This window comes from Chiroxiphia lanceolata, chromosome 7, assembly GCF_009829145.1.
Source record: "Chiroxiphia lanceolata isolate bChiLan1 chromosome 7, bChiLan1.pri, whole genome shotgun sequence".
Classification (NCBI taxonomy): domain Eukaryota; kingdom Metazoa; phylum Chordata; class Aves; order Passeriformes; family Pipridae; genus Chiroxiphia; species Chiroxiphia lanceolata.
Genome location: NC_045643.1, coordinates 969,112 through 992,972, shown reverse-complemented (window position 1 = coordinate 992,972; position 23,861 = coordinate 969,112). Strand labels below are relative to the sequence as shown.

At 54.9% G+C, this 23,861-nt stretch overlaps 1 protein-coding gene across 1 annotated transcript; it reads left to right on the top strand.

The window, feature by feature from the left end:
* Positions 1-1,198: 1,198 nt before the first annotated feature.
* LOC116789752 (aryl hydrocarbon receptor-like) lies at positions 1,199-23,369 on the top strand. Its single transcript, XM_032693919.1, has 11 exons — positions 1,199-1,239; positions 1,326-1,513; positions 13,441-13,547; positions 16,599-16,688; positions 17,579-17,702; positions 17,976-18,106; positions 18,744-18,946; positions 19,069-19,178; positions 19,993-20,134; positions 20,534-22,118; positions 23,106-23,369. The coding sequence occupies exons 1-11, from the start codon at positions 1,199-1,201 to the stop codon at positions 23,259-23,261; spliced, it is 2,877 nt and encodes a 958-aa protein (XP_032549810.1). The 3' UTR covers positions 23,262-23,369.
* Positions 23,370-23,861: the final 492 nt, after the last annotated feature.

The following is a 23,861-nucleotide window of genomic DNA, read 5'->3' as shown; positions in this document are numbered from 1 at the left end:
TCTCCAGCCCCTGTGGGCACACGCAGCAGAGTGGTGTGACAGTGTCCCCCTGTCGCACCCCAAACTGCCCTGTCAGGTGCTGGGGCTCACAGGTGGTTACACTCGATGCTCACACACACACACACACACACACACACACACAGGTTCCCGGTGTCACTGCCATGCAGGGACACACACGGGCACTCCCCCAGTCACACTGACAGCCACTCCGTCTGCCACCGGGACTGCAGTGACACCAGTGCTCCCACCCCTCACCCGTCTGGGTGGGGGGCTCGCCGCCCCAACCCTGCCACTCCCCCTCAGCCTCCATCCACCTCTCATCATCCCTACACCCCTCCTCACCTCTCAACCCCCGTTCAGCCCCCCACCTCTTTGCTGATCCCATCCATCCTCACTCTCCTCACATCCCCCCATCCTACCTCACCTCCTAACCCCTCTTCAGACCCCAAATCCCTCCATTCCCCCCCCTCCACACACCATCAACCCACCTCCCAATCACTCCCGCCCCCTATGATCCCCTCATTCCCTCCTCATCCCCCCCCACACCCCCTCACCTCCCAATCCCCCTTGACACCCCAAATCCCCCTTCAAGCCCCTCCTCCCACCATCGATCCCCGTACATCACCCCCACCCATCATCCCCCCACATCCCTCATCACCCCCTATTCCCCCCACCTCCCACTCCCCCTTCAGGCCCCAAATACTGCTTCAACCACATCCACCACCATCTACCTCGCTCTACATCCCCCTTCACCCATCAGCCCCTTACTCCCCCACCTTCCAATCCTCCTTCCAAACCCAAATCCCCCTTCAACCCCCTCCATCCCCATCAATCCCCCTACATCCTCCTCATCTCCCCACTTCGCCCTCACCCATCATCGCCCCATATCCCTCCTCACCCCCGCAGTTCCCACTCCCCCTTCAGACCCCAAATCCCCCTTTCAGACCGCAAATACCCCTCACCCATCACCACCCCATATCCCCCCCTCACCCCCGCAGTTCCCACTCCCCCTTCAGACCCCAAATCCCGCTTCTCCACAGCCAAGGTCCCCGCTCCCCATCCCGCCCCGATCCCCCCGGCCCCTCCCCTCCCCGGGGGCGGGCCGTTCCCGTTCCCATTCCCACTCCCACTCCCACTCCCATTCCCATTCCCGCCGGCTCTCCCCGAGGGAGCGGCGCCGGGCGCTGCCGGCCGGGCCATGTACGCGGGGCGCAGGCGGAGGAAGCCGCTGCCGCGGGCGTGAGTGGGGGCGAGGGGTCGGGGCTGAGGGGGGCGAGGGCCCGGGGTGTCCCCGCTCCCGGTAACGCGGCTGTGCCCCCCGGCAGGACGCGGCCGGGCGCGGCCGAAGGCGGCAGCTCCAACCCGTCCAAGCGGCACCGGGAGCGGCTGAACCGGGAGCTGGAGCGGCTGGCGGGGCTCCTGCCCTTCCCGCCCGACGTGGTGGCCGGGCTGGACAAGCTCTCGGTGCTTCGCCTCAGCGCCGGCTTCCTGCGCGCCAGGAGCTTCTTCGGCGGTAAGGGACCGACGGCTTCCCCCCGGGAATCGCGATTCCCCCTCGGGATTCCCTCTGAAACGGTGCGGTGCTGCATCCCTGCGGTGTGTCCCCCCGCTCCTGCATCCCTGCGGTGTGTCCCCCCGCTCCTGCATCCCTGCGGTGTGTCCCCCCGCTCCTGCATCCCTGCGGTGTGTCCCCCCGCTCCTGCATCCCTGCGGTGTGTCCCCCCGCTCCTGCATCCCTGCGGTGTGTCCCCCCGCTCCTGCATCCCTGCGGTGTGTCCCCCCGCTGCCGCATCCCCTCTGGAACTGTGCGGTCTGTGTCCCCCCGCTGCTGCATCTCCCCCCTGGAATTGCTCCCCCGCCCCGCAAAATTGTTGCGCCCCTCTTGGAATTCCCTCTCTGCCCGCCCCGAAGTTTGTTTTCCTCCCCCGAATATTTTGGGTGTTTTTCCCCCTAGAATTTTATGTGGTTTTCTTTCCCCCATAATTCCGTGGGATTCCCCCGTCCCACCCCTCCTGAGATTTTTGTTTTCTTTACCTCCTAGAATTTTGTGTGTTCTTTCCTTGAATTTTGAGGTTGGGTTTTTTTCCTCCCTCAAATTTTGTTTTCCTTTTCCTCCACACCCCTGATGGGTTTTTCCCTCTCAAATTTTTGTGTCTCTACCCTCCTCGAATTTTTGTTGGTTTGGGTTTTTTTTTCCCCTCCTCGAAATTTGTGGATTTCCCCCACCTGCCTCGAATTTTTGTGAATTCCCCCGCTTGAATTTGGGGGTTGATTTTTTTTTTCCCCTCCCCTTCAAATTTTTTTTTATTTTCCCCTTGAATTTTGGGGTTAACTGCCCGAATTTATTTCCCCCCCCCCCCTCAAATTTTGGTGGTCTTTTATCCCCCTTCCAATTTTGTGTCTTCCCTCCCCTCTCAGGAATTTTGTGTCTTTCATATCTTCACCCCTTAGAATTTTGTTGCCCCCTTCAAATATTTTGTGCTTTCCTCCACTAGAATTTCATCTTTCCCCCCCCCCCCCCGAATTTTGATTTCTTTCTCCTGGAGTTGCTTTTCCCCCCCTTTCTGACCCCTCATTTCCTCACTGTGCCCTCTCCAGCTGCCCAGCCCTGGTTGCATCGTGCCAGGCGCTCATTTGGGATCAGAGTGATCTGGAGAGATGAAGCTGATTTTGTTCATGGGTTCTGCTGAAGTAGAAAATTCCAGTTCAGGCTGGAGAGTTCCCATGGCCCTGGACAGTGGCTGAGCCTGTTGGGAAGTTTCCCCGTGCAAGTGATTTTTCCCCCTCTGTTAGGATAGACTTGGTGTGCTGACAGTGAGTAATAATTCCCTGTGATGTGGTTACAGTTTATTTGGGAACCTTTGATTTTTTGGGAGCCATTCCACTGCACTGTAATTGTAATTAATAGGAGCCCACAGGATGGCATTGAGGCATCCCTGGGTTTTCCTGATGAAGTAGCAGTGCCTTGAGAATGCTGCATGTGGCCACAGAAACACCACAATTTCCCAGTTTAACTCCAAATCACTGAATATATTCAATACCTCCTTTTCCCCCCTTTTTCTGTTCTCCTTTAAACCGTGCTTGAAGGATTGACCAGCGGGTGAGCTGGAAAAGGAATGGCCAGGGAGAGTTGTTTGCCTTGGAGCATTAGGTCAGTCTGTTGGGCTGTACTGGCTGTGTTTTCCGAGCTGTTTTTGCTCTGGAAAGGATCTGGAATACTGTCCGTGAGGATGCTCTGAGGCAGAGGACAGTCGGTCCCGCTGTTTTGAAGGCTCCCGCCCCGTGGGCTGGGACTTCATGACTTTGGAAGTGCCACACCAGGAGCTGTTTTGGGGTTTATCATCCTTTCCAGGCAGATTGTGCTGGGATGCTGCCCCAGCTCAGCCAGGGAAGGGTGAGCATCCCTGGGAACATGGTCCTGCTGCTCCACAAACATCCTGCTAGGGCCGTGCGTCCTGGGGTTTGACATTCCCACATCTCTGACACTGTGGGTGACTTTGGTTGAAATTTACTGCTCTGAGATTCTCTCTCATTTTTTCTTCCCCCCCCCCCCATTCCATCTGGCTTGATCTCATGGCTCCAACTTCCCAACTGCCTGAGACTGTGGGATGGATGGTGCCCACTCCTTTCTGCTTTGGGGCAGGTCACTGTAATTCAGGGAAGGGAGGGAAGGAGGAAAGCCTCATCCTTTTAGAGGCAAATAGTGATTGCAGACCTAGTTGAGTCTCTCCTGGTGCTTTAAAACAAAATAATAATTTTAAAAAAAGTCCTGCAAAGGAGCCCTGGGCAAGCTCATCGACAAAACTGAATGATTTTAGGTGGCTTTATTCCTTTTGGAGTGAATGCTGGAGTGGTGTGGCTGTGCTGGAGCTGAGATAAAGTTCACCTTAGGAAGGCTCCTGTTCAAAATACTCTTTTTATTCCTTCCTCTCATTTTTCCTTCTTGGTTATCTACATGTTTAGGTTATTTTTTCCCTTAGTCTGTCAGGGAGCAGAGTTAGGAGGGGCACCTGGAGGCCAGGAGGGCTCGTGTGCTCCAGGTCCTGCTCAGCACCCCTGGAAGTGTAAAACGGGATCCCAAGGAGACAGTTGTAGCTGCACAAGTCCTGAGTGAGATCAGATCAGAAAACACCAGTGGTTTGGGAGCACTGTGTTTATTGGGAGCAGCCAGCATGGCAGGAGGCAGCTCAGAAACAGGCTGTGTAAACCCTGGAACGGAGCAGGGAGTGAGGAGGAGGAGCCCTGCTCCAGTGTGTCTTGAGCACTCCCTGAAAGCAGACCACGGGAAAGCAGGGATGAAAACTGGGGTGTGCTGCCATGGATTGTGAGGAGAAACATCTGAAGCAGGTCTCAGGTGTTGCCCATGACCTCTGACAGCAATTCACCCAGCAGGGTTATGCCAGCCACCGTTTCTCCAGCTGGAATAAATAAATAATTATTGATTTATTAATTATTAATTGATTGGTTTTAATTTTATTTCAGCATCTTGGGGAAGTTTGTATAGGCTTAAGTGATTAAAAGCAGGTGGGCTGTAGATCTTGGTCACTGGTAAAATCTTTGGGAGCTCCTCTTGGTTTTTTTTTTTCAGGCTCTTGGTCACCTTCTGGCCATGTGATAAATTCCTCAAAAGGCAGAGCTCCACAGCTCTCCTTAGACACATACCGGCATTTTTAATCCTAGAATATTTTAGTTTTAAAGCTCACCTCATTCCAACCCCCTGCCATGGGCAGGGACACCTTCCACTAGCCCAGGCTGCTCCAAGCCCCGTCCAACCTGGCCTTGGACACTTCCAGGGATCCAGGGGCAGCCACAGCTTCTCTGGGCAACCTGTGCCAGGGCCTCCCCACCCTCCCAGGGAAGGATTTCTTCCCAATATCCCATCTAACCCTGCCCTCTGGCAGTGGGAATTCATTCCCCCTTGTCCTGTCACTCCAGGTCCTTGTCCCCAGTCCCTCTCCAGCTCTCCTGGAGCCCCTTTAGGCATTGGAAGGGGCTCTCAGGTCTCCCTGGAATCTTCTCTTTTCCAGGCTGAACGCCCCCAGCTCTTCCAGCCTGGCTCCAGAGCAGAGGGGCTCCAGCCATCAGAGCATTTTGGTGGCTCACTCTAGAGTCACTCCAACAGCTCCATGTCCTTCTTATTTTGCTTTTCCAGAAGTGAACCTGCTGTTCAGCCATCGGAGGTGGCTGAGATACTGTTTGCAGGAAGCACCTCCATGTGCTTTTATCTGAACAGTGGAGTTTTGAACATTGTTTCGGCGAGATTTTGCCGGGAGGTCTTTGGTTTGTTAAAAAGACACATTTTGCCTCCGGGCATGAGGACTTTTATACTTCATATGGCCTTAAGTGATGCTGCCCCTGTTGCCTCTCTGCCTGTCTGGGGACACAACTAAATACCTGAAGTTCTGTGGCAGGAATCAGAGGATTTAAGGCTGCTCAATGTTCTGTTGTTTAATCTTTGGAGTGGTTTAGAGATCATTAAACACTGTCTTTGTTAAGCAGGATTATTTATCAAAACAGTCCTTTCCTCAGGCTGAGTACTGGGCTGGTGTGTCTGCTGTGTTCCTACTGCCACCCTGATGCCAAGTGGTGGCTTTCTGCAGGTCTTTGGAAGTGCAAAGGACAAGAGCATCCATATGTGTGTTTGTCTACTAATTCTGTTCAACTTTTGTGCATAATCTTTCCAGTGTAACAGAGCAGGGAGCAGTTCAGTGCCGGGTGTTTGCCATGTGTGCTCAGCATCTCTGGGAAAGGAGGGAACTTGGCTGTGGTCTCCTCCTGGAGCCTCCTGATCCGCGTCAGGATGGGATAGGCTTCTCTCGTGATGGAGCAGCACTGCTGCTCTCCATGAAATTCCCAGGTGCCTTTCCCAGGCCCCATTGCCTGAGTTTGCAATCCCAAGTATATACAAATGCTTTCTGCCCACGGGAACGCTGCTTCGTGGCTGAGGTGAACTTAGGTGTGGGATCAGGGCCATGGGAGAGATGGAGACACGGGGAAACGTGTCCTGACAGAGAGGTGAACCACTCCTGGCCAGTGCTCCAGCTCATCCCACATCCCATCCTGCTGCTAAGGCAGCACTGTCCATAACCCAGCACCACTAGCCTGGACCGGGGGAGCTGAGGTTGGCTTCCATCAGTGCTGGTTGACTTCAGGGCTTTGTATCTTCTCCTTTCCTGTCCAGGTCTCTTCCTCTACAACAGTCCCCTCAGGTGTCTTATTTCCTTCCCCCCTTGGTGAACAAACATTTTTAATTGTCACTTGCCCCCTTACCCTTCCTCCCTGCTCTACAGGAGGCTCTTTCAGCATGTGGGGTTTGGTGGAGGTTGGGGCTGTGCTGCAGGGCTGCAGCTGCCCAGAGCTGAGGGATCTGCGTCTGCCTCGAGCCCGGGGGCCCCCTCCTCTGTCCCTCTGTCCTTGGGGCGGCGCAGCAAAGCCAAGCCACCAAACAGCCCCACTCCTGTCATCCTCCCCTCTCTCTCTCCTACCCTGAGTCCCGCTGTTGGTGGCCATGCCCCCGCTCCGGGGTCTGCACGTCACTCCAGCCGTGAGCCAGCATCTTATCCCGGCGGTGCCTGGCGGCTGCTCCCCTCTAATCCCTCCCCGTTCCTCCCCTTGTTGCCAGGGCCCAGCAAGCACTGGTGGCTGATGGAGGAGCGATCCCTGTCTCTTCTGCCTCCCTCACCTTCTGGAAAGGGGGAGAGAAGAAGGAGAGATGCTGCAGGGGAAGGTTTGCTGTCTCTCCCTGCGTGGGGATTTGTTAGCCAAAAAGGAAGATGCCTCAGAGGCACCTTGTCATGTGGCTGTCGAGTACCATCTGTGTTGCTTGGGCCACTTAAACTCCTGGTGGGAGGTCAATTGGCAGATGTCAAAACGGGCAAGGGCTCAGTTTGGAGAAGTGTCTCTCGCAGTTTGTTCCTGCAGCATGCTGGGAAGGGTGTCCAAGCTGCGCCTCCCATCCTACAGCAAGCCTGGCCCTTCTGGTGTGTGAGAGCACTCACTTGCCCCTGGGTGTCCAGCTGGGTCTCCCCGGGGGTCCTGTACCTGTCACAAGTCGTGTGGCACCGACATTCAGCAATTGACCTGCAGCCTTCCTTTCATGGGATTTCTCTGGATGCTCTCAGTCAGCTCTGGGGTGTATAAACTGTAGGAAGAGTGGTAGGAAAAGGTCAGCCTGTGGTGCCAGGAGGTGCATGTTTGAACCCCACTGTGAGCCTTGCTGCCAGCCAGCACTGGGCTAATTCTACCTGGAAATCCTCAGAGATGCAGGTGCGCCTCTGCCTATGTGCAGCATCCTGCTTGGATTGCTCGGCTTGCCAGCAGCCTCTGGGCAGCTCAGATGCATTGCTGGCTGGGAGGAGAGGAGGAAAACACCCTGGCATGTGCTGAGACCTTCGAAATTTTTGGCTCTGGGTGGACTACCAGCTGCACAGCCTGTGATCGTGGATCAGATGTAGCTGTCATCCTGGGCTGTGTGTGGTTTTGAGCTCGGCATGAGTATATGTTATATGGAAGGTTAAGGTTGTGTATCCAAAACTCAGGCAGTTTGCTTCTCCCATGTATTTTTAAAAGATGACACTCCTGTGGATATTGAGGGCTTGGGGATTTTCCCTGAGTCCTCTTAAAATGTTAGGTGGCTGCTGTAGCATTGATGTGCAGCCTCAGGGCTGAGCTGCACCCTCGAAAAAGTGATATGAATCCAGACCATTATTGCTGGAGCTGTGACAGCCCAAAAAGTGCCTGAGCTGCAGTTGGGTCAGACTGGAAAAGTGCTTTTAATTATATCATTATTACAGACTGTATAACTGTGCCCCTGGAACCTCTGCTTAGGGATGAGGCCTTGAGATGAGATATGTGGGACTAACTAACCTTGTTCACTTTGTATGCTCTCCTTCCTTCTGAGCTGTTCAGCCAAGCACTGAAGAGCTGTAGCAGTGAAGCCTAAGGGATGGTTTAAGAAAATAAAGCCTGGTCCTGTGATCACCCTGCTCTCTTAATTGCCTAGGTAATGAGCTGGCCTTGGAGGAGCAATTTAAGCTGGAAAAGTCTTGTGACTTCCCTTAGGTAAGCAGTTTTCCTGCTGTGTGCTTTCCTTTGCCAAGTTTTTTTCCCTGGCTCTCATAAGAGTCGCTGGTAGGGAGCTGTTGGGGGTCCCTGGGGTTCACTGCCATCTCAGTGGCTGCCAGGGTGTCTCACTGCCATCTCAGTGGCTGCCAGGGTGTCTCACTGCCATCTCAGTGGCTCCCTCAAAGGAAAGCATGGGAGCAGAGCTGGGAAGAAACTCCTGGTTAGAGTGTTGGGCTGGGCTGATCCTTCTCGGTCTAGTGGAAGGTGTCCCTGTCCATGGTGTGGGGGGCTGGAAACAGATGGTGTTTAAGGTCCTTTCCAACCCAAACCGTTCTGTGGTGGACACCTAAAGCTCCTGAGGGATGAGCAGTGGGAGCGGGAGAGTTCAAACCGCTGCTGATGCTGCAGGAGGAAGGGAAAGCCTGGCAGGTCCTTGTCATCTTTGTCCTTGTTTAAACTTCTGCACGTGCCTCTCCCTTTGAGACCCAAGTGCCTTTGGTGACACAACAAAAAGCCACACGTGGTTGAGGCCTCCTTGCTTCTAAAAGTGCAATTAGATCTGATAAGAGGCCATCCATTATTCACTGTGCGTGTTCGCAGAAGGTGGTGTATCCACACCATTCAGGCAGGGATAAATAATTCATCTGTTTAATGAAATTTGTGTCAACAGGGAGCTGTGGCAGGTATTAAGTTAAGTAAAACCGTAGTATCCATTAGGAATAAGCAAATGGAAAGTCAAGAAGTAGTTTCCAGTTGCTAGAAAACGGGCTTTGTACAGCTCTGATGAGAAACCAACTGAGGCAGGGAGGAGACCGAGTCGAGCGTGGCAACCAAGAAGGCATTTGGACCAAATTTTGATCCCTTTGCGTCACAGAATCATAGAATAGTTTGGGTTGGAAGGGACCTTAAAAGCTTATTTTGTTCCACCCCACTGCCATGGGCAGGGACACCTTCCGCTAGACCAGGTTGCTCCAAGCCCTGTCCATTTTAAAGGAAAATGTTGCTCTGGCTGGGGCAACACCACATTTTCCTTTAAGTGATTCTTAAACATGAAACAACCTCAGTTTATTCAAAAGAAACCCAAAGCGTTGAGTGGTTGGTTGTTTTTTTTTTTCCTAAATTTTCAATATTTTCTTTCTTCTTTGCAATAAAGTGCAGGAAAACAATTTTGAGGGGCTGTACTGAGCAGCAGAGCTGCAGGTTCCTCTGCCCCGTGAGCATCTCAAAGCTGGAGGGGTGGGTGGGAATCTGGAGGTCCCTCGTGGTAAGGTCTTTACTCCCATGAGTGGAGACCAGCTTTTCAGGGAATTGCCACAAAAAGGCAATTAATGTAATAAATCAATCTCTCCTTCCCCCTGAGAGTGACTGATACACACTGGGGCTTGCAGGGAGCACCATTACCAAAATCCTTCTCTCTCCCCTCCCCAAGGCCTGCTCCCACTAACACTGGCCATGCAGATGGCCCGGCCTTTGCCTGCAGCCCTTGAAGAGCCATGAATTAGTTTGGTTTCCTGCTCCTGCTACTCCTGCATTGACACCTGGGGCAGGTTTGGGATCGAGTTGTGTTGTTTTCCTCCTCTGCAGTCAGCAGGCGACGTGAAACTGCCCCCACCGGGAGCTTTTGCCCTGTGGAGGGAAGGGGGGCTGGGAGATATCCTCTCAAAAATGTTAATTCCCGCTTGGTGGTGCAGAGATTTCTCAGGTCTGCAAAGCCCTGGCAGGTTCAGGAGTTCACTGGCAAACCTAGTAGGCGGTGAGGTGTCCCTTCAGCACCACGTGAAACAGCTTCCCAGGCTGAGTGCCGAGGGAAGCACCTGGAGATGGAGGGAGGAAAGCCACCTCCTTGGCCCCCCCCGCCCTCCAGTTCCTGGGGGTGACAGCCGCGGGCCAGGCAGCAGAGTCCTGGTGAGCACCCAGGGCAGCTGTGTGTGAGGATGACCGGGGGCAGGGAGCATCCTCCTCTCGTGGGGAGGCACATCGGGCAGGGAGTTTGTTCCTCGGAGATGGGACCGGGCAGGGAGAGGTTTTCTTCCTCTCAGCTAAAAGGCTTTTTGTGGCAAAATAGCCTGCAGGGCCTGGCAGAAGCTGTATTTTCTTTTTCTTGGAAGAAATAGCAAGAAAACTGTGCAAGCCTTGCTGCCTTCAGGTGACCGAGTTATCTCTCCTCACCTTTCTCCTTCCAGCAGCAAAGGCGATGCCGGTGGCCAGAGGGAGGGAGCCCAGAAAAGGCCACTTCTCTCCTTTTTTTTTTTTTTTTTTCTCCCCCCCCTTTTTATTTTTTTTCCGCTGAAAATTGCGCAGCGAGGGCAGAGGTTGCCCCTCGTCTCGCTGCCCTGCGTGGAGTGCTGTGCCGGGAGGGCACCTTTCCCGGTCCCTGCTCTCCGGGCGGGGGGAGGATGCGGCGGCGGTTCCCCGGCTCGTCTCCGCCCCGTCAGCCTGATGTGCTGTGACAGTTCTGCTGAATTGCTGACCCGAGGGGCTGCGAGGGGCTATTTATGGGCAGACAAAGCCGGGGCACACCGGGCAGGAGGCCAGCCGGGGGTGGCCACACCCAGGAGCAGGTCGTCTTTGGGGTTCCTTGGGTGACTCGGTGGAAAAGGCGCTGTTGGGTGAAGTCGGCAGGGAAACCCCCACGGGAACTGTGGTTTATACGAGAGCAGCCCTCACGCCCCAGTGGTTCGATCCTGTTTGCAGGAGCAGGTTGGGTTTGATGGCAGGAATCTGCACTGAGAACAGCAGGCCCTCCTCTGCTTTTACCCCAGAGCCCAGGTGCTGATAGCAAAGTCTTATTTTTAGCCGTTGGAGTTAAGATTTCCTTTTGCAGGGGTAATATCAAACCATTAAACCAGAACCCTGAGCAGAGGGCAGCACCCTTTAGCTGCTCTCCTGTCAGCCAGGTTTATTTTTATCTCACACCTCTGGCACAGCAGGCTGGGAGCTCGCAGAGGAGGGCTGGAGACGTTTAATAATTCATAACTCCTACATTTTGCTCCCAGCGATCGGAAAAGCCGGAAGGGCGCTGGCACAAACCTGCTCCATCCACACCACAGGGCTGTTGTGGCCCTCTGCTCTCGTGCTGCTCTGCCCCATGGCCTGTCCCTGCCTGGGATTTGTCTTGGGCTCCAGCCTGGGCAGGTGCCCCGGATGGTCCCTCATGGTGGGATGGCATTTGGGGTGAGACAGAGCAAGGCCACGCTCAGGACTGACCCCGTGGGGGGACAAACACCTCAACCCTGGTGTCGGCCCATCTGTGTCCACACAGCTCCTGACATCATCTGGGCAGTCTGAGCTTGAGGGGAATTTCCAGAAGCAGGGGGTTTGCTGCTGTATCAGGTGTTTTTCTCATGATATTAGAGCTGGGACATGCTTTGCCTTTGGTTATGGAGCTGAGTCGATCTTTGGGATGGTCCTGTGCCTGTTTGAAGAACATTTTGTCCCCGAAGCCTGAAGTGTGTAATGGTGAGGCTCTGCAGACCACAGCATCCCTCCTTATTCCCACCCACCTGCGAGCCAGTGCCTGCTGAGGCTGTGGAGGGCTTTGGGATGGAAGGGGAGCCCTGGCAGTGGAAAAGGGGGCCATGTGTCTTTGCCACGTGCTTGCCTTCCCAGCAGAGAAATGGTGTTGCGTGGGGGGGACTCCACAGTGGAGACTGAACCACCCTTTCTCTCACGGGTGCCCCTGGGTTCAGCTTTAGACCTGGTGGTCCTGGAAGGCTGAGATGCAGCTGGAACATCTGCCTTTTGCAGCACCTGAGTCCTTCGGGATCTGCTCCACGCGGATGGAGGAGCTGATTTGCAGCAGCTGCTTTGGCAAAGCACAGGGTGAGCTGAGCGTTACAGAGCCTGGTTTTATTTATGTGCTGGTGGCTGTTGCCTTCTGAGTCGCTGGTCAGTCTCTGCTCACGGCTTTGCTCCCCGTTACAGCTTTTTGGGCCATTAAATTGCTTCCAGGGTCCACTTGTTCCCATCGCATCTGAGCCTGTCAGCTCTGTGGCACATGTAGCACAGGAGCTGGGAAAGGCAAATCCAAAAGAGCTCTTGCCCTCTCTGAGCACTGGCAGGCTGCAGTGGTGCTGCAGCTGGTGCCTCACACCTTTCCTTCCACATCCCGGGGGGAGCAGCTGGTTTAGCAGCAGGCAAATGCTGTCCTCTGTCCTCATGGTGCTGGCAAGAAGCTTCCCAGCTTTTCTGCAACTTCCTCTGTCTCCTGGACAGGCCTGTCATGCACAGGCTTGTTGTCATCTTAAATATTATCCACCCTAAAACATCCTCAGGATTTGTTCTCTTGGGGAGCACAGAGCAAAATTTGCAGACACATCTTTTAGTTAAACTGAGTGACAGGTTTCCTCATCTGTATGGATTGTGCATCGACCACTATTAGATCTCAGATGTCTGTGTTTGTATCCGTGTGTTTTCTGTGTTGTTTTTCTCCCACTGTGAGCTGTGACTTGCCTTAATTTGGTTGAATAAACTCACTGTGTTGCTGAACTGTAACAAGACATCATTGACTGAGCTACATCCTTCAAAATGGCACATTCCTCATCCTGGAAGAGTGGAGGGCAGACTTTTGCTGCTGTTGGTCCTGCAGCGCTCCGGGCTTGGGGCAGAGTGACTGGAAAACTGGAAAAGGAACTGGGGTGCTGGTGACGGTGGCTGGACATGAGCCCAGTGGCTGAGGGAGCTGGGGGGGCTCAGCCTGGAGAAAAGGAGGCTCAGGGGGGAACTTCTGGCTCTGCAACTCCCTGACAGGAGAGGGGAGCCAGGGGGGTCAGGCTCTGCTCCCAGGGAACAAGGGACAGGACGAGAGGAAACGGCCTCAAGTTGTGCCAGGGGAGGTTTAGATTGGATATTAGGGAAAATTTCTTAACTGAAAGGGTGGTCAGGCATTGGCACAGGCTGCCCAGGGCAGTGGTGAATTCACTGTCCCTAGAAATGTTCAAAAGTCTTGTGGATTGGCACTTGGGGACATGGGTTAGTGGTGGGCTTGGCAATGCTGGGGGAACGGTTGGACTGGATGATTTTGGCAGTCTTTTCCAACTTCAACAACTCCGTGATTTTATGATTCTGATGCCTACCTTCTTTAAGGATCTCTGGCTTTAACTGGCTTATTACTTGTAGGTCATTAAAGTTCCCGGAGGGAAAAAAGAATGGGAAAAAAACCCAAACCAACAAACCAAAACAGTTCAGGGTACTGGGGAAAATGTCCTGTTAAAATCGGCTCTTTGAGGGGTGAAGCAAAGGGCTGTGACTTCCATGGTGGCTTCCCCTGGCACAGCATTGTCCAGCTTTGCAGCCAGGTCCACTTTCGGGATGTTCATGGCGGTGGGCTGTGTGTGCTCCTGCAGCACTGATGTCCCTTCCCTTTCCTTCGTGCAGTGGCTCTGAAGAATGGCGCTGCCGAAGAGGCGGAGAGGGACGGAGACTGTGGCAACAGACCTGCTCCAGGCTCGGCAGCCGTGCCAGAGGGGGAGCTGCTCCTACAGGTTAGTGCTCCTCACTGGCCACCTCTCTCTTGCAAATACCTTCAAGGGATTTTCCTCTTGGCCCTTTTCCAGCTTGTTTGAGTTCTGCCCTAAAAGCAGGCTGTTCTGTTGCTGGTGGCAGGTGTTTTGGTGAAGCCGTGGTTCCGTGTGGTGTAGCTCTCTGTGCTTGTGACTGAGCAGAGGTGTAAGACCTCCTCGGGTCCCTGGGGAAGAAACTGTGTTGCTGCTCCCCTGCTTTTCCCATCGTTCCTGGAGAAAATTGGCATCTGTAAATTGTCCATGTGCAGGAAACATCTTGGTAGAAGCAGTGCTGGATTTCTGAGCGCAGAGATTCATCTCTGTTTCTTCACTCTCATGTGTAAATGTGCCGTAGGTGTTATGTGGGAGCCAAGGTGTTTGAGTGCTGTTTTCAGCATGGGCACACTGGTCCTGACTCGAGCATGTCGTGCAAACACTGGTGAAAACAGGGAAGAAAATGTCATGGGAGTCTTTCCTGATTTTGCGGCAGCGATGCCACTCAGTACATAGACAGGTGCTGATTGTGTGCTCAGCCCACAGTCCCGGGGTGTATCCCAGGAGCTCTGCCAGAGCTCCCTTGGTGATGCTGGAGACAAGGCTGGGGATGCTGCAGCATGGTTGGCTGAGCCTGCTGCTTCCATGGTTTATTCAGAGATGCAGGAGATGACCTTCTGTCTCCAAACTGTGCACAGTGAATAGGAGGAGGTCAGGCTCTGGCAGCGCAAGGTCCTGCAAGGACACAGGTCTCCCCTCCCTGCCTGGCACCCGGGCACAGGCTGCAGCTCTGACCCCTGCCTGGCTGGCCTCCAGCGTGGGACGAGCGTGCTGGGCAGCCCCAGCTCCCCTCCAAACGCTCACTCAGCAGGAATTGTAATTACTGTCCTGCTGGAGAGCTGAGGAGCCGGGATCTCCGTGTCTAGGGAGAGAAGTGCTAAAGCCAGGCTAGTTAACAACCAAAAAACTGAGGGTTTTCCCTCAGGATGTAACAAAACTGCTCAGCAGGGCTTGCTGGGGGTTGATTCCTGCTCATTAACTCCTCACAGAGCTGAATGCCGTCCTTTTAGAGGTACCAAACTGGGCATTAAAAGCTCTGGGTGTAGGTTTGGCTCTCCCAGGGGTCTGTCAGTGGGATTCTGGATGTGGCAGGGGCTCCGAAGCTACCTTCATGCCCCAAGGAGATGCTCCTACATGTTTATAAACCTACTTCCATCCAGTCCATCACCTCTGATGTCCAAAGTTCCTTTGTCTCTTGATCCACTCTGATTCTTCCCTTCTCCTCCTCTGAAATTGCTCAAAGGGTTAAAGTGCATTTGGCAGCACTAATTAACCTCTGCAGCAGATTCCCACACACTGAGATCAACCCCAGTAAATAGAAAGAGCATTTGTGCCCGGAATAAAGGGAAGGAGAGGGGGGAGAAACACCGACCTTGACAATGAAACAGGAGTTGGCAGCAACAATAGCTGGACTTGGCTGAGCCTACACGCCAGACCCTAATTAATCCTGATGTCTGTGCATTATGGAGTGGAGGAAGCAGCCAGGGCTGGCTACTGTGGCTTCCCTGCCAGGTTAGTGGTACAGGATGGTTTTGGCTCTGGTGCTTCTGGGGTCCACATGCAAAACCCTGCCTTGCAGAGGGCTCCTGCTTCCTGCTGGCAGTGTGTCCCACGGGGACCTGTTGCCCTTAGGGAAGGGTGGCCACAGGGTGCTGTCAGGGCAATGAAAGCTCTTTGGCTTCTGGGGAGATAAACCAGTGATTTTTATGGGTTTTCATGACCTTTGCTCTTAGGCAGCACTGTGGGATTGAAGGTTTAAACTGGATGTCTGTCAGGATCGTTTCAGAGTTGGGGAAACTAAGTCACAGTGGTTTCTATCACTTGGGCTCAGATAGGACTCCTGTGGGCCCGCTCTCTGCCCTGGCAGGGGGATGATGAGGTCTTCAAAGCACTGGGCTCTGTGCCACAGAGACTTGCAAAGGTTGGTGCTGTGCCTGCAGCACTTAAGGATGCTTCCCTGGATCCTGCCAGTGCCTGTGTCAGCAGTAGTCTTCTGCCTGTCAGCTCCTGCCTGGTGCCAGAGAGCAGGGATGAAAAGCCGTGTCCCCTGGGACAGCAGCTGCACTCCCAAACTGGTAGGGAAGCTCCTCTGCCCCTTGTAGTCTTCTCCAGGTGCAAAGACTCGGCCTGTCCTCCCTCCTGCTTACAAAGAAATTGGCATTTCAGAAATCAGATGGTTTTGCTGCAGTTTCAAAGACCAACCCCTTTTACCTTTTCCATTTCCACTGGTTGAGGCTCTCTCAACACTGGGTTGGCCACCTCAGGGAGGGAGAGGGCAGGGGAGAAAACACCTTCCTTGGCCTTGCTCTTTGCACTCCATGGTCCTCCTCTGGCACCTGGGGAAGACAGGAAAGATGCAGATGAGGCCAGGACTGGGTAGGTTTCTCCCAAACTAGTATCCCCATCCACAAGCAGCTGCAGGGAATGCCCAGCCAGTGCTGGCACCACTGTGGTGGGTTTGCTCTCCCCTGAACATCCCCTGGCTTTTCCAGCCTCATGCAGCCACACATGGCTGCCAAGACCCTCCTGGGCCATGAGAAAGGTGGGACCTATGAGAGCAGAGCCACCTGGGTAGACACAGCATTAATGCAGCCAACATGAAATGCTGGTTTGATTCCGGGTTGCTGGAAGGGCTCATTTCCACCAGAATGGACCAATTCCTGATGGTGTCCACTCCTGTTCTGCAAGCAGGTCAGAGATTTTTATTTGCTCTTCACATAGGATGAGTGTAAATGTCCTCCAAAGCTGAGTCTGAGTGAATGCTCCCAGGATGGAAGCAAAGTTTTCCATCAGTTTGGATTAGGATACGCTCGGGCAGCTGTATGGAAGAACTGCATGACCTCAGGGAAACCCAGCAGAAGGTGCTGTCTGTGGTGGCTCAGCTCCCTGCCAGCTGGGGCCAGCCAGGACTGGGGTGACCAGTGTCCTGCTGGGCAAGAGTGATGCGAGTGTGACAGGGATGTCTCCTCTCTCCCACAGGCACTGAATGGCTTCGTGCTGGTGGTGACATCAGAAGGGCTGATATTTTACTCCTCGCATACGATTCAGGACTATCTGGGATTTCATCAGGTCAGTGGGACTCCAGGTTTGCAGAGTCAATTTTTCCTTGGTGGTGGAGAAGAGCCCCGAGTTCCCTCCTGGGAGGAGGCTCTGCAGGGGTCACAGGGTCTCAGGGGGCTGTTTGGGGCTTTTCCTTGGTCTTGTGAATTTGGACACCGTATTGCCAGACGTGGTCACTGATAGGTGACAAAGGACTTCTTTGGCCCTTAGATGGACTTCTTTGGTCCACCAGCCACGTTGATGGGCCATGAGGTTTCATGGCCATGGTAAGATGTCTGGGGTTCCCTGCCCAGTTTGCCTTGGGCACCCACTCCCTTGGTGGCCGCTGGTAAATCCCATAAGGCTCCAATGCTTTCTGGTTATCTTGGGCACCCAGATAACCTGGAAGGCACTAGATCAGGTTTACAGGGAAGTGGGACTTACCTGCAGTCCCTCAGCTGCTGTGGTTTGATGTTGCTCCCACACAGCTGGCTATCCCCAGCATCTAGGGTAGATGAGGACTGTCCACCTGAGCAAAGGGAGCAGGTCCCAGAGCCTTATTCTTTTGGGAATAGTGTAGGGATAAGGTGGCTTTGCTGCTGTTTTGTTCCCAAACCATGTTTTCATCTCATCCCATAAGTCGGCTTCAGGATTTTGAAAGACATCATGTCTTTCAAAACATGAGAGTGTAACAGGGAAGCTGTATTGGCTCTTTAGGACCGTGAGGGAGGTCAGGCCCAACGTGGGCAAGGGGTCCTTAGAGCCAGGTGTGCTGTCTGTTCCCACAGGCATCAGTGTTGGTGGACGCTGTCCGGCCTCATTTGGCCAGCTGGGGCCCTGACGGGCTGTTTCCAGGTGGGACATGAAAACTGGCACCCAGGGACAGGCTGCAGAGCTCACAGGTTGCGTTTTCCCTCCAGACAGATGTCATGCACCAGAGCGTCTTCGAGCTCATCCACACCGAGGACCAGCCGGAATTCAGGCGCAACCTCCACTGGGCCCTCAACCCACCGCACACTCCCGAGGGTGAGCCTTCCCCAGGAGGTAAATGTAGGTTGGCATCCTAGTTGGCTTGAGATGTGTGGCTCCCCAGGTACACAGTGGGAGCAGAGCTTGCTGCCACCACTTGCCTATGTCCGTGTGGCTCAAGCCATGGCTTCATCCAAACATTGTGGCTTTTCCCGAGTTTCTGTTGCTGTGATCACTGCAAACTGATGCAGTGCCCAACGCTGGGGACCTCCAGCCCTTTCTAGGGATCTCCAGCCATCACCGGGGTGAATCCTTGCTTGATCTTCTCTCAGTCCATCTCTTCCACAGGGGGGAAAAGCCTTGGCTCTTCTGCTGTGATCTACAAGCCGGATCAGCTGCCCCCAGAAAACTCCTCCTTCCTGGAAAGGAGCTTTGTGTGCCGTTTTCGCTGCCTCCTGGACAATTCCTCTGGCTTCCTGGTGAGTGCAGACCCTCCACAGCAGGAGGGTGGGACAGGCTCACGCCAGGGGTTCATGTCACTGCTGAAGCAAGTTACTCTTGGAAGACCTTTCTACCATGTGCAGTATCTGCCTGTCTCAGCAAAGAGACTTCTCCTGTTTTCCACAGGCTTGGTCTGTACCTGCAGCCTCTCCATGTGTGTCTCGTTCCTCTCCTCTCAGACATGCTGAATCTTGAACAAAAGTGCTTTTCCACCATGTGTTTAACTTGGTTTTTCTGTTAAAGACGTCTTTAAACCAAGTAGGTGGTGTTCATCCCTCCTCCTCTCTGCTGCAGAGCGCTGGATTTGGAAGGACAGGTCATGAGGGTGGTGAAGCCCTGGCACAGGCTGCCCAGAGAGGCTGTGGCTGCCACATCCCTGCTGAAAGTGTTCAAGGCCAGGTTGGATAGGGCTAGTGGAAGGTGTCCCAGCCCATGGCAGGGGCTTGGAATGAGATGATTCTTTAGGTGCTTCCAAAACTAAACCATTCTACGATTCAGTGATTCTATTTACACCAACTCTGCAGACAGACATCTTGCTTTCAGTGCAGCTCTGCTCCCTCTCTTCTCTCTTCATCCGCTTTTCTGCACGATACTGAGCTTTTCTTCTCTTCCCAGGCTTTAAACCTGCAAGGCAGGCTGAAATTCCTTCATGGGCAGAACAAAAGGTCCGAAGATGGGTCTGCACTGCCCCCCCAGCTCGCTCTCTTCGCCATCTCCACCCCGCTGCAGCCCCCGTCCATCCTGCAGATCCGCACCAAGAACATGATCTTCAGGACCAAGCACAAGCTGGACTTCACCCCCTTGGCGTGTGATGCCAAGTAAGCAGCAGAGCTGGTTTGAGGGGTGGTGCTAGGGGCTTCTAGCGTTGCATCCCAGCCCCTGCCCGGGCGGCAATCTCCCGGCACAGCCGTGAGCTGGGTGTGTTCCCCGTCCCCCGCAGGGGGAAGATCGTCCTGGGCTACACGGAGGCGGAGCTGCGGATGTGCGGGACCGGCTACCAGTTCGTGCACGCCGCCGACACGCTGTACTGCGCCGAGAACCACGTCCGGAGTAAGAGGCCCTGCCCTGGCCACTTGTGCCCACCCTTAGTGCTGAGGAGTGGGCTGGGACCACGGGCAGCTCCCTTGGCTGCCGTGTCAAGCCCAGGGGCTCTTTCCCTGTAGGATGCTTTACTTTATGCTTTGCTGTGGGGCTCTTGTCACTGCAGGGAGCTTGGGGTGGAGATATCAAGCTCTTAGAGAGTGTCCAAAGCAGGCAACAAAGATGATGAAGGGCCTGGAGGGGAAGCCGTGGGAGGACCCTGAGGGCACTTGGTGTCTTCAGCTGGAGAAGAGGAGACTGAGGGGAGACCTCAGTGCAGTTCCACCTTCCTGGGCAGGGGCAGAGGAGGGGCAGGGACTGAGCTCTGCTCTGGGGGGACCAGGGACAGGACCCAGGGAATGGCCTGAAGTTGTGTCAGGGCAAGGTCAGGTTGGATCTCAGGCAAAGGTTCTTCCCCCAGAGGCTGGTTGGGCACTGCCCAGGCTCCCCAGGGCAGTGGGCACAGCCCCAAGGCTGCCAGAGCTCCGTGAGGGTTTGGCTGATCCTCTGGGGCACAGGGTGTGACTCTTGGGGATGGGCCTGTGCAGGACAAAGGGTTGGACTTGATGACCCTTGTGGGTCCCTTCCAACTCAGCATATTCTGGGATCCTGTGAGTGCAGGGAGGGGTATTTGGCTGGCCACAGGTGTCCCCTGTGTGTGCCGGCCACGCTCCTGCTCTGACCCCAGCCGCTTATCCTGGCTGGAAAGGGCAGTGTCACCAGAGGCAGCTGTGCCTCTGGTGAGGTGGTGGCAGCCCTCAGCACACGTGTTTCCTCCTGGCAGTGATGAAGACGGGGGAGAGCGGGCTGACGGTGTTCCGGCTGCTGACGAAGGAGAACCGCTGGAAGTGGGTGCAGGCCAACGCTCGGCTCGTCTACAAGAACGGCAAACCCGAGTACATCGTGGTCACCCAGAGACCCCTCGTGTACGTGCCAGCGGGGGCAGCCTGGGCTGGGAGGGGGACAGGCCGGCTCTTTCCATTGCTGTGGGCTCTGGGATGCCCCGAGCAGGGCAGGATGTTGGATCTGTCGTTGCTTCTTGTGCCTTTTAAAGGAGCACCCATAGGCTACCGTGCTGTCATGCTGTTCAGCCATGTGCCCCTCTGCAAGGCCACCCTTCAAGGACGGGGTGATGCTTGGTTATGCTGCAGATGTGGGGTTTTATGTGTATGTGTATAAAAATGTGTGTGTATTTGTATGTAAATGCATGCTGGTTGTAGCAAAGGGGCTTTGGCTTGCAGGGACCAGAATTATCCATTGCAGAAGCACTTTGTGTGGTGTATTTGTGCACGTGTAAGCCACAGTCTGCTCTTCCTGCCCTGCAGAGATGAAGAAGGAGGAGAGCACCTTCGGAAACGGTCCATGCATCTTCCATTCACCTTTGCCACAGGAGAGGCGCTCCTATACCAAAGTGCATACCCTCTCCTGGGCTTCCCTGATCCTTTCCAGAGCAAAGGGAAAACCAGCAAGTCCAAGAAGACCTCCTGCAGCCATGGAGGGCGCTCCCAGAAGAATGGTGTTGACCCCAGTTCTCTGCTGGGCGCTGTGATGCGACAGGACAAGGCTGTGTACACCTCCCACCCAGCTCCCACTCCTAACCCCTCCTGCAGCAGCAGTTTCCACCTCGAGGACGTGGCCGTGCCAGATGCAGGAAAGGATACCTGGAGTATGGGTGCTGCTCCAGTTTCTTCAAGGGGGAACAGCCTCAAAGAGGAGCTGCTGGATTCACAGCAGGAGGACCCTCTCTTGGCCACCCTGGACTCGCTGTCAATTAAGAGCGACGAGAGCTGTTCCAACAACGAGCTCTTCAGTGCACTGGAGGGGCTGGGGTTGAATGCAGAGGACCTGGAGCTCCTGCTGCTGGATGAGAAGATGGTGATGGTCAATGTGGACCCAGAGCACTCCCCATCCCTGAAAGACAGCCTGGCCAGCAACCAGATTCTCTCCTACATCCACAGCCCTCCAATGGACAAGCAGGAGGGAGGGCAACAGGCACGTCCCCTGCCAGGCCCGTCCCCGAGCCCACGGGGAGGCCCTGCTCCGTCCCACACTCCGTCACACGCAGAGAGTGAGGACCTGCCACAGGGTGTGGTGCAGCCCAGTCCTGCCCTGGGCCAGCCCCCTGTCCAGCTGTGGGAACAGCCCCTCCACGCTGTGCCAGGGCTGCTGCCAGAGGGGGAAGGGCCATCGGATGGCTCTGGCTCCCAGTGGAGACCGGTTGGGGAGGAGGCTCTGCTGCGCTTCCTCCAGCCAGCGCAGGGCATCCCATGGGACGAGGGCCCCAGCTCACCCCCAGGAGCCCCCTGCAGGCAGGAGCCACCCAGGGCTCGGTGGCTTGAGAGTGACTATCCAGCCGTGCAGCCCATCCAGGAGGATGCTCACGGGTCCTTCTCCCTGCCCAGCCAGTGCCAGGACCGTGTGGGATGCCCTGGCTGGCCGAAACACCATCACTCGCTGCTGAACGGGCTGTGTGGCCACAGCCCCGCTTCCCCTCCACACCTCCTTCCCAGCAGCAGCAGCAGCCCCAGCCCATGGCAGGACTATGTTTCCCCACTCCTGGGGTCTCCAGCTCAGCCTGGTTTTTATGGCATCACCCAAGACTTCACCTCCCAGCACCAAGGCTGCTTGGGTCCAGGCCTGCTGCCACAGCACTTCAACCTGAACGGATCATGCAGCATGGAAACCACAGGCAGTGGGGACTCACGGGAAGAGATGACTCTGTACTCCAGTTTTTTTCCCCCTTCCTACCAGCTTATTCCCAAAAAGCAGCTGAGCCCTGTTCCCTCCATGCCACAGCACCCTTTCCCGAGCTCAGCTGCAGGGCACTTCAGGAACATCAGCAGCCATCTGGAGACTCTGAATTCCTGTGGGCCGTACACCTCTGCTCTGAGCCACGAGGGCAGGCACAGGGTAAGGGTACACCTCTGCTCTGAGCCAGGAGGGCAGGCACAGGGTAAGGGTACACCTCTGCTCTGAGCCAGGAGGGCAGGCACAGGGTAAGGGCCTGTCTCCACTCTGGGGTTCAGTGTTTTCTGTGCTGGTATTGCCCAGGATCCTTGGCACTGGGAGGCACACACTGACTGGTGAGTACCTGGAAATGGCCTTGCTCTAGCTACTGCATGGCCAGAAAGGGAGGTTTTAGTGGCTTTTCTTTGCACCAAGAGTTGAAGAGCAAAAGACCAGCCTGTGAGTTTGTTCGGAGCTGGTCATTCCTCGCTCTGATTTCCATATTGTTTGTTTAATTGCTGTTTCTGTATAAGGAGTGGTTCCAGCCAGGCACTGGTGAACTGTGATGGGTGGTACAAAGCATGTGTGAGATGATATTCTGTAGCATCAGGTCTTTCCTTTGTGAAAGCATCCCCTGGCCTGTGCACAACCCCTGTGGAGAGCCCACCTGGCTGCTGCTGAGCCCTCCAGTATCCCAAGGCCAGGACCACAGCACTGGATCTGAGTGTCACCTGCACCTCAGCTCCTCCCATTCCACACCACCTCCAACTCATATGCCAGGCACCTTCTTGCTCTGTTGAAGAGGTTCACTCTGGCCCTGCCTGGGAGTGTGTAGAACCAGTCCTGATACATCTCTACAGCTCGGTGGCCACCTCATGTTTTTGGCTTGCCAGGAGTGCAGGTGCAGGACCAGGCACTGCTTCAGGTGCAGCCGAGGTGCTCATGGTTTCCCGTGATCCACAGGGCTGGGATACCTGCCCAGGCAGGTCCATAGGTGAAAACTAGGGCCAGCAACGGGTCAGCATTTGCAGGAGAGGCCCTGGGGGAAGGCTGGGATGTGCATGGGGTGGCTGCCCTGCTCCCCCTCCTGCCAGCTCCCTCTGGGATCAGCCTGACCAGTGCTAATAAACCCCTGCAAAGGGCCTCACCCCTGCTTTCTCTCTCTCCTAGACCCACAGCAGCCGTGGTTTGCCCAGCTCTCCCATGGGACTCCCCGAAGAACACCCGGTGCTGGGAGGAAGCCTGGCACCCCCCTACCAGCCTCAGCCCCGGGCAGAAGTGCTGCCAGATCACCCTCATGCCTCCAGTGGGGACTTCTGTCTCTAGGAGAGACTGGAATGGACAAAGCAGGACTATTCCCTGGGGAAGGAGCTGCCTTCAAGTTGCAGACACCAAACCTCCCCAGCTGCCAGTGCTCTTGATGTTGGTTGCTTTCGCTCAGCTGGGGCTTCTTTGCCCTTTTATCAACTTGCCACCATCCTGCTCCATGTGCCATTCTTGTGGAGGGGAGGGGCAGTAGCAGGCAGCAGGGCTGGAGGACAGATTTCCCAGGGCATTGGGAGCATGCTGGGCTCCGATGCAGGTCTCATATTGTTCAGGAGTTGAGTGGCTCTTGGTCAGCTGGAGGATCTCATTTATCGCTTGCTGTGTCTCATCGTACCCATCCAACCTCCTGAATGTGGTTTTTTGGTGTGTTTTGCCAGACTTCTGGAAAGCCAGGTTGCTTCCCTGGCTGTGGCTTGTCTCCCATGGTCTGTTAGGCCCTGGCAGTGCCTGTGCCAGGCAGCCCTGGCCCTGAAGGACAGGCGGGTTTTGGATGCAAAGCTTTACCAAACCTTTGCATTTCCATGCATGATCCAACACAGATGCAATACCTGTGTGTCCAAAAAACAAGAGACAGAAAAGGTTTTTGCCTCTGGTATTAAA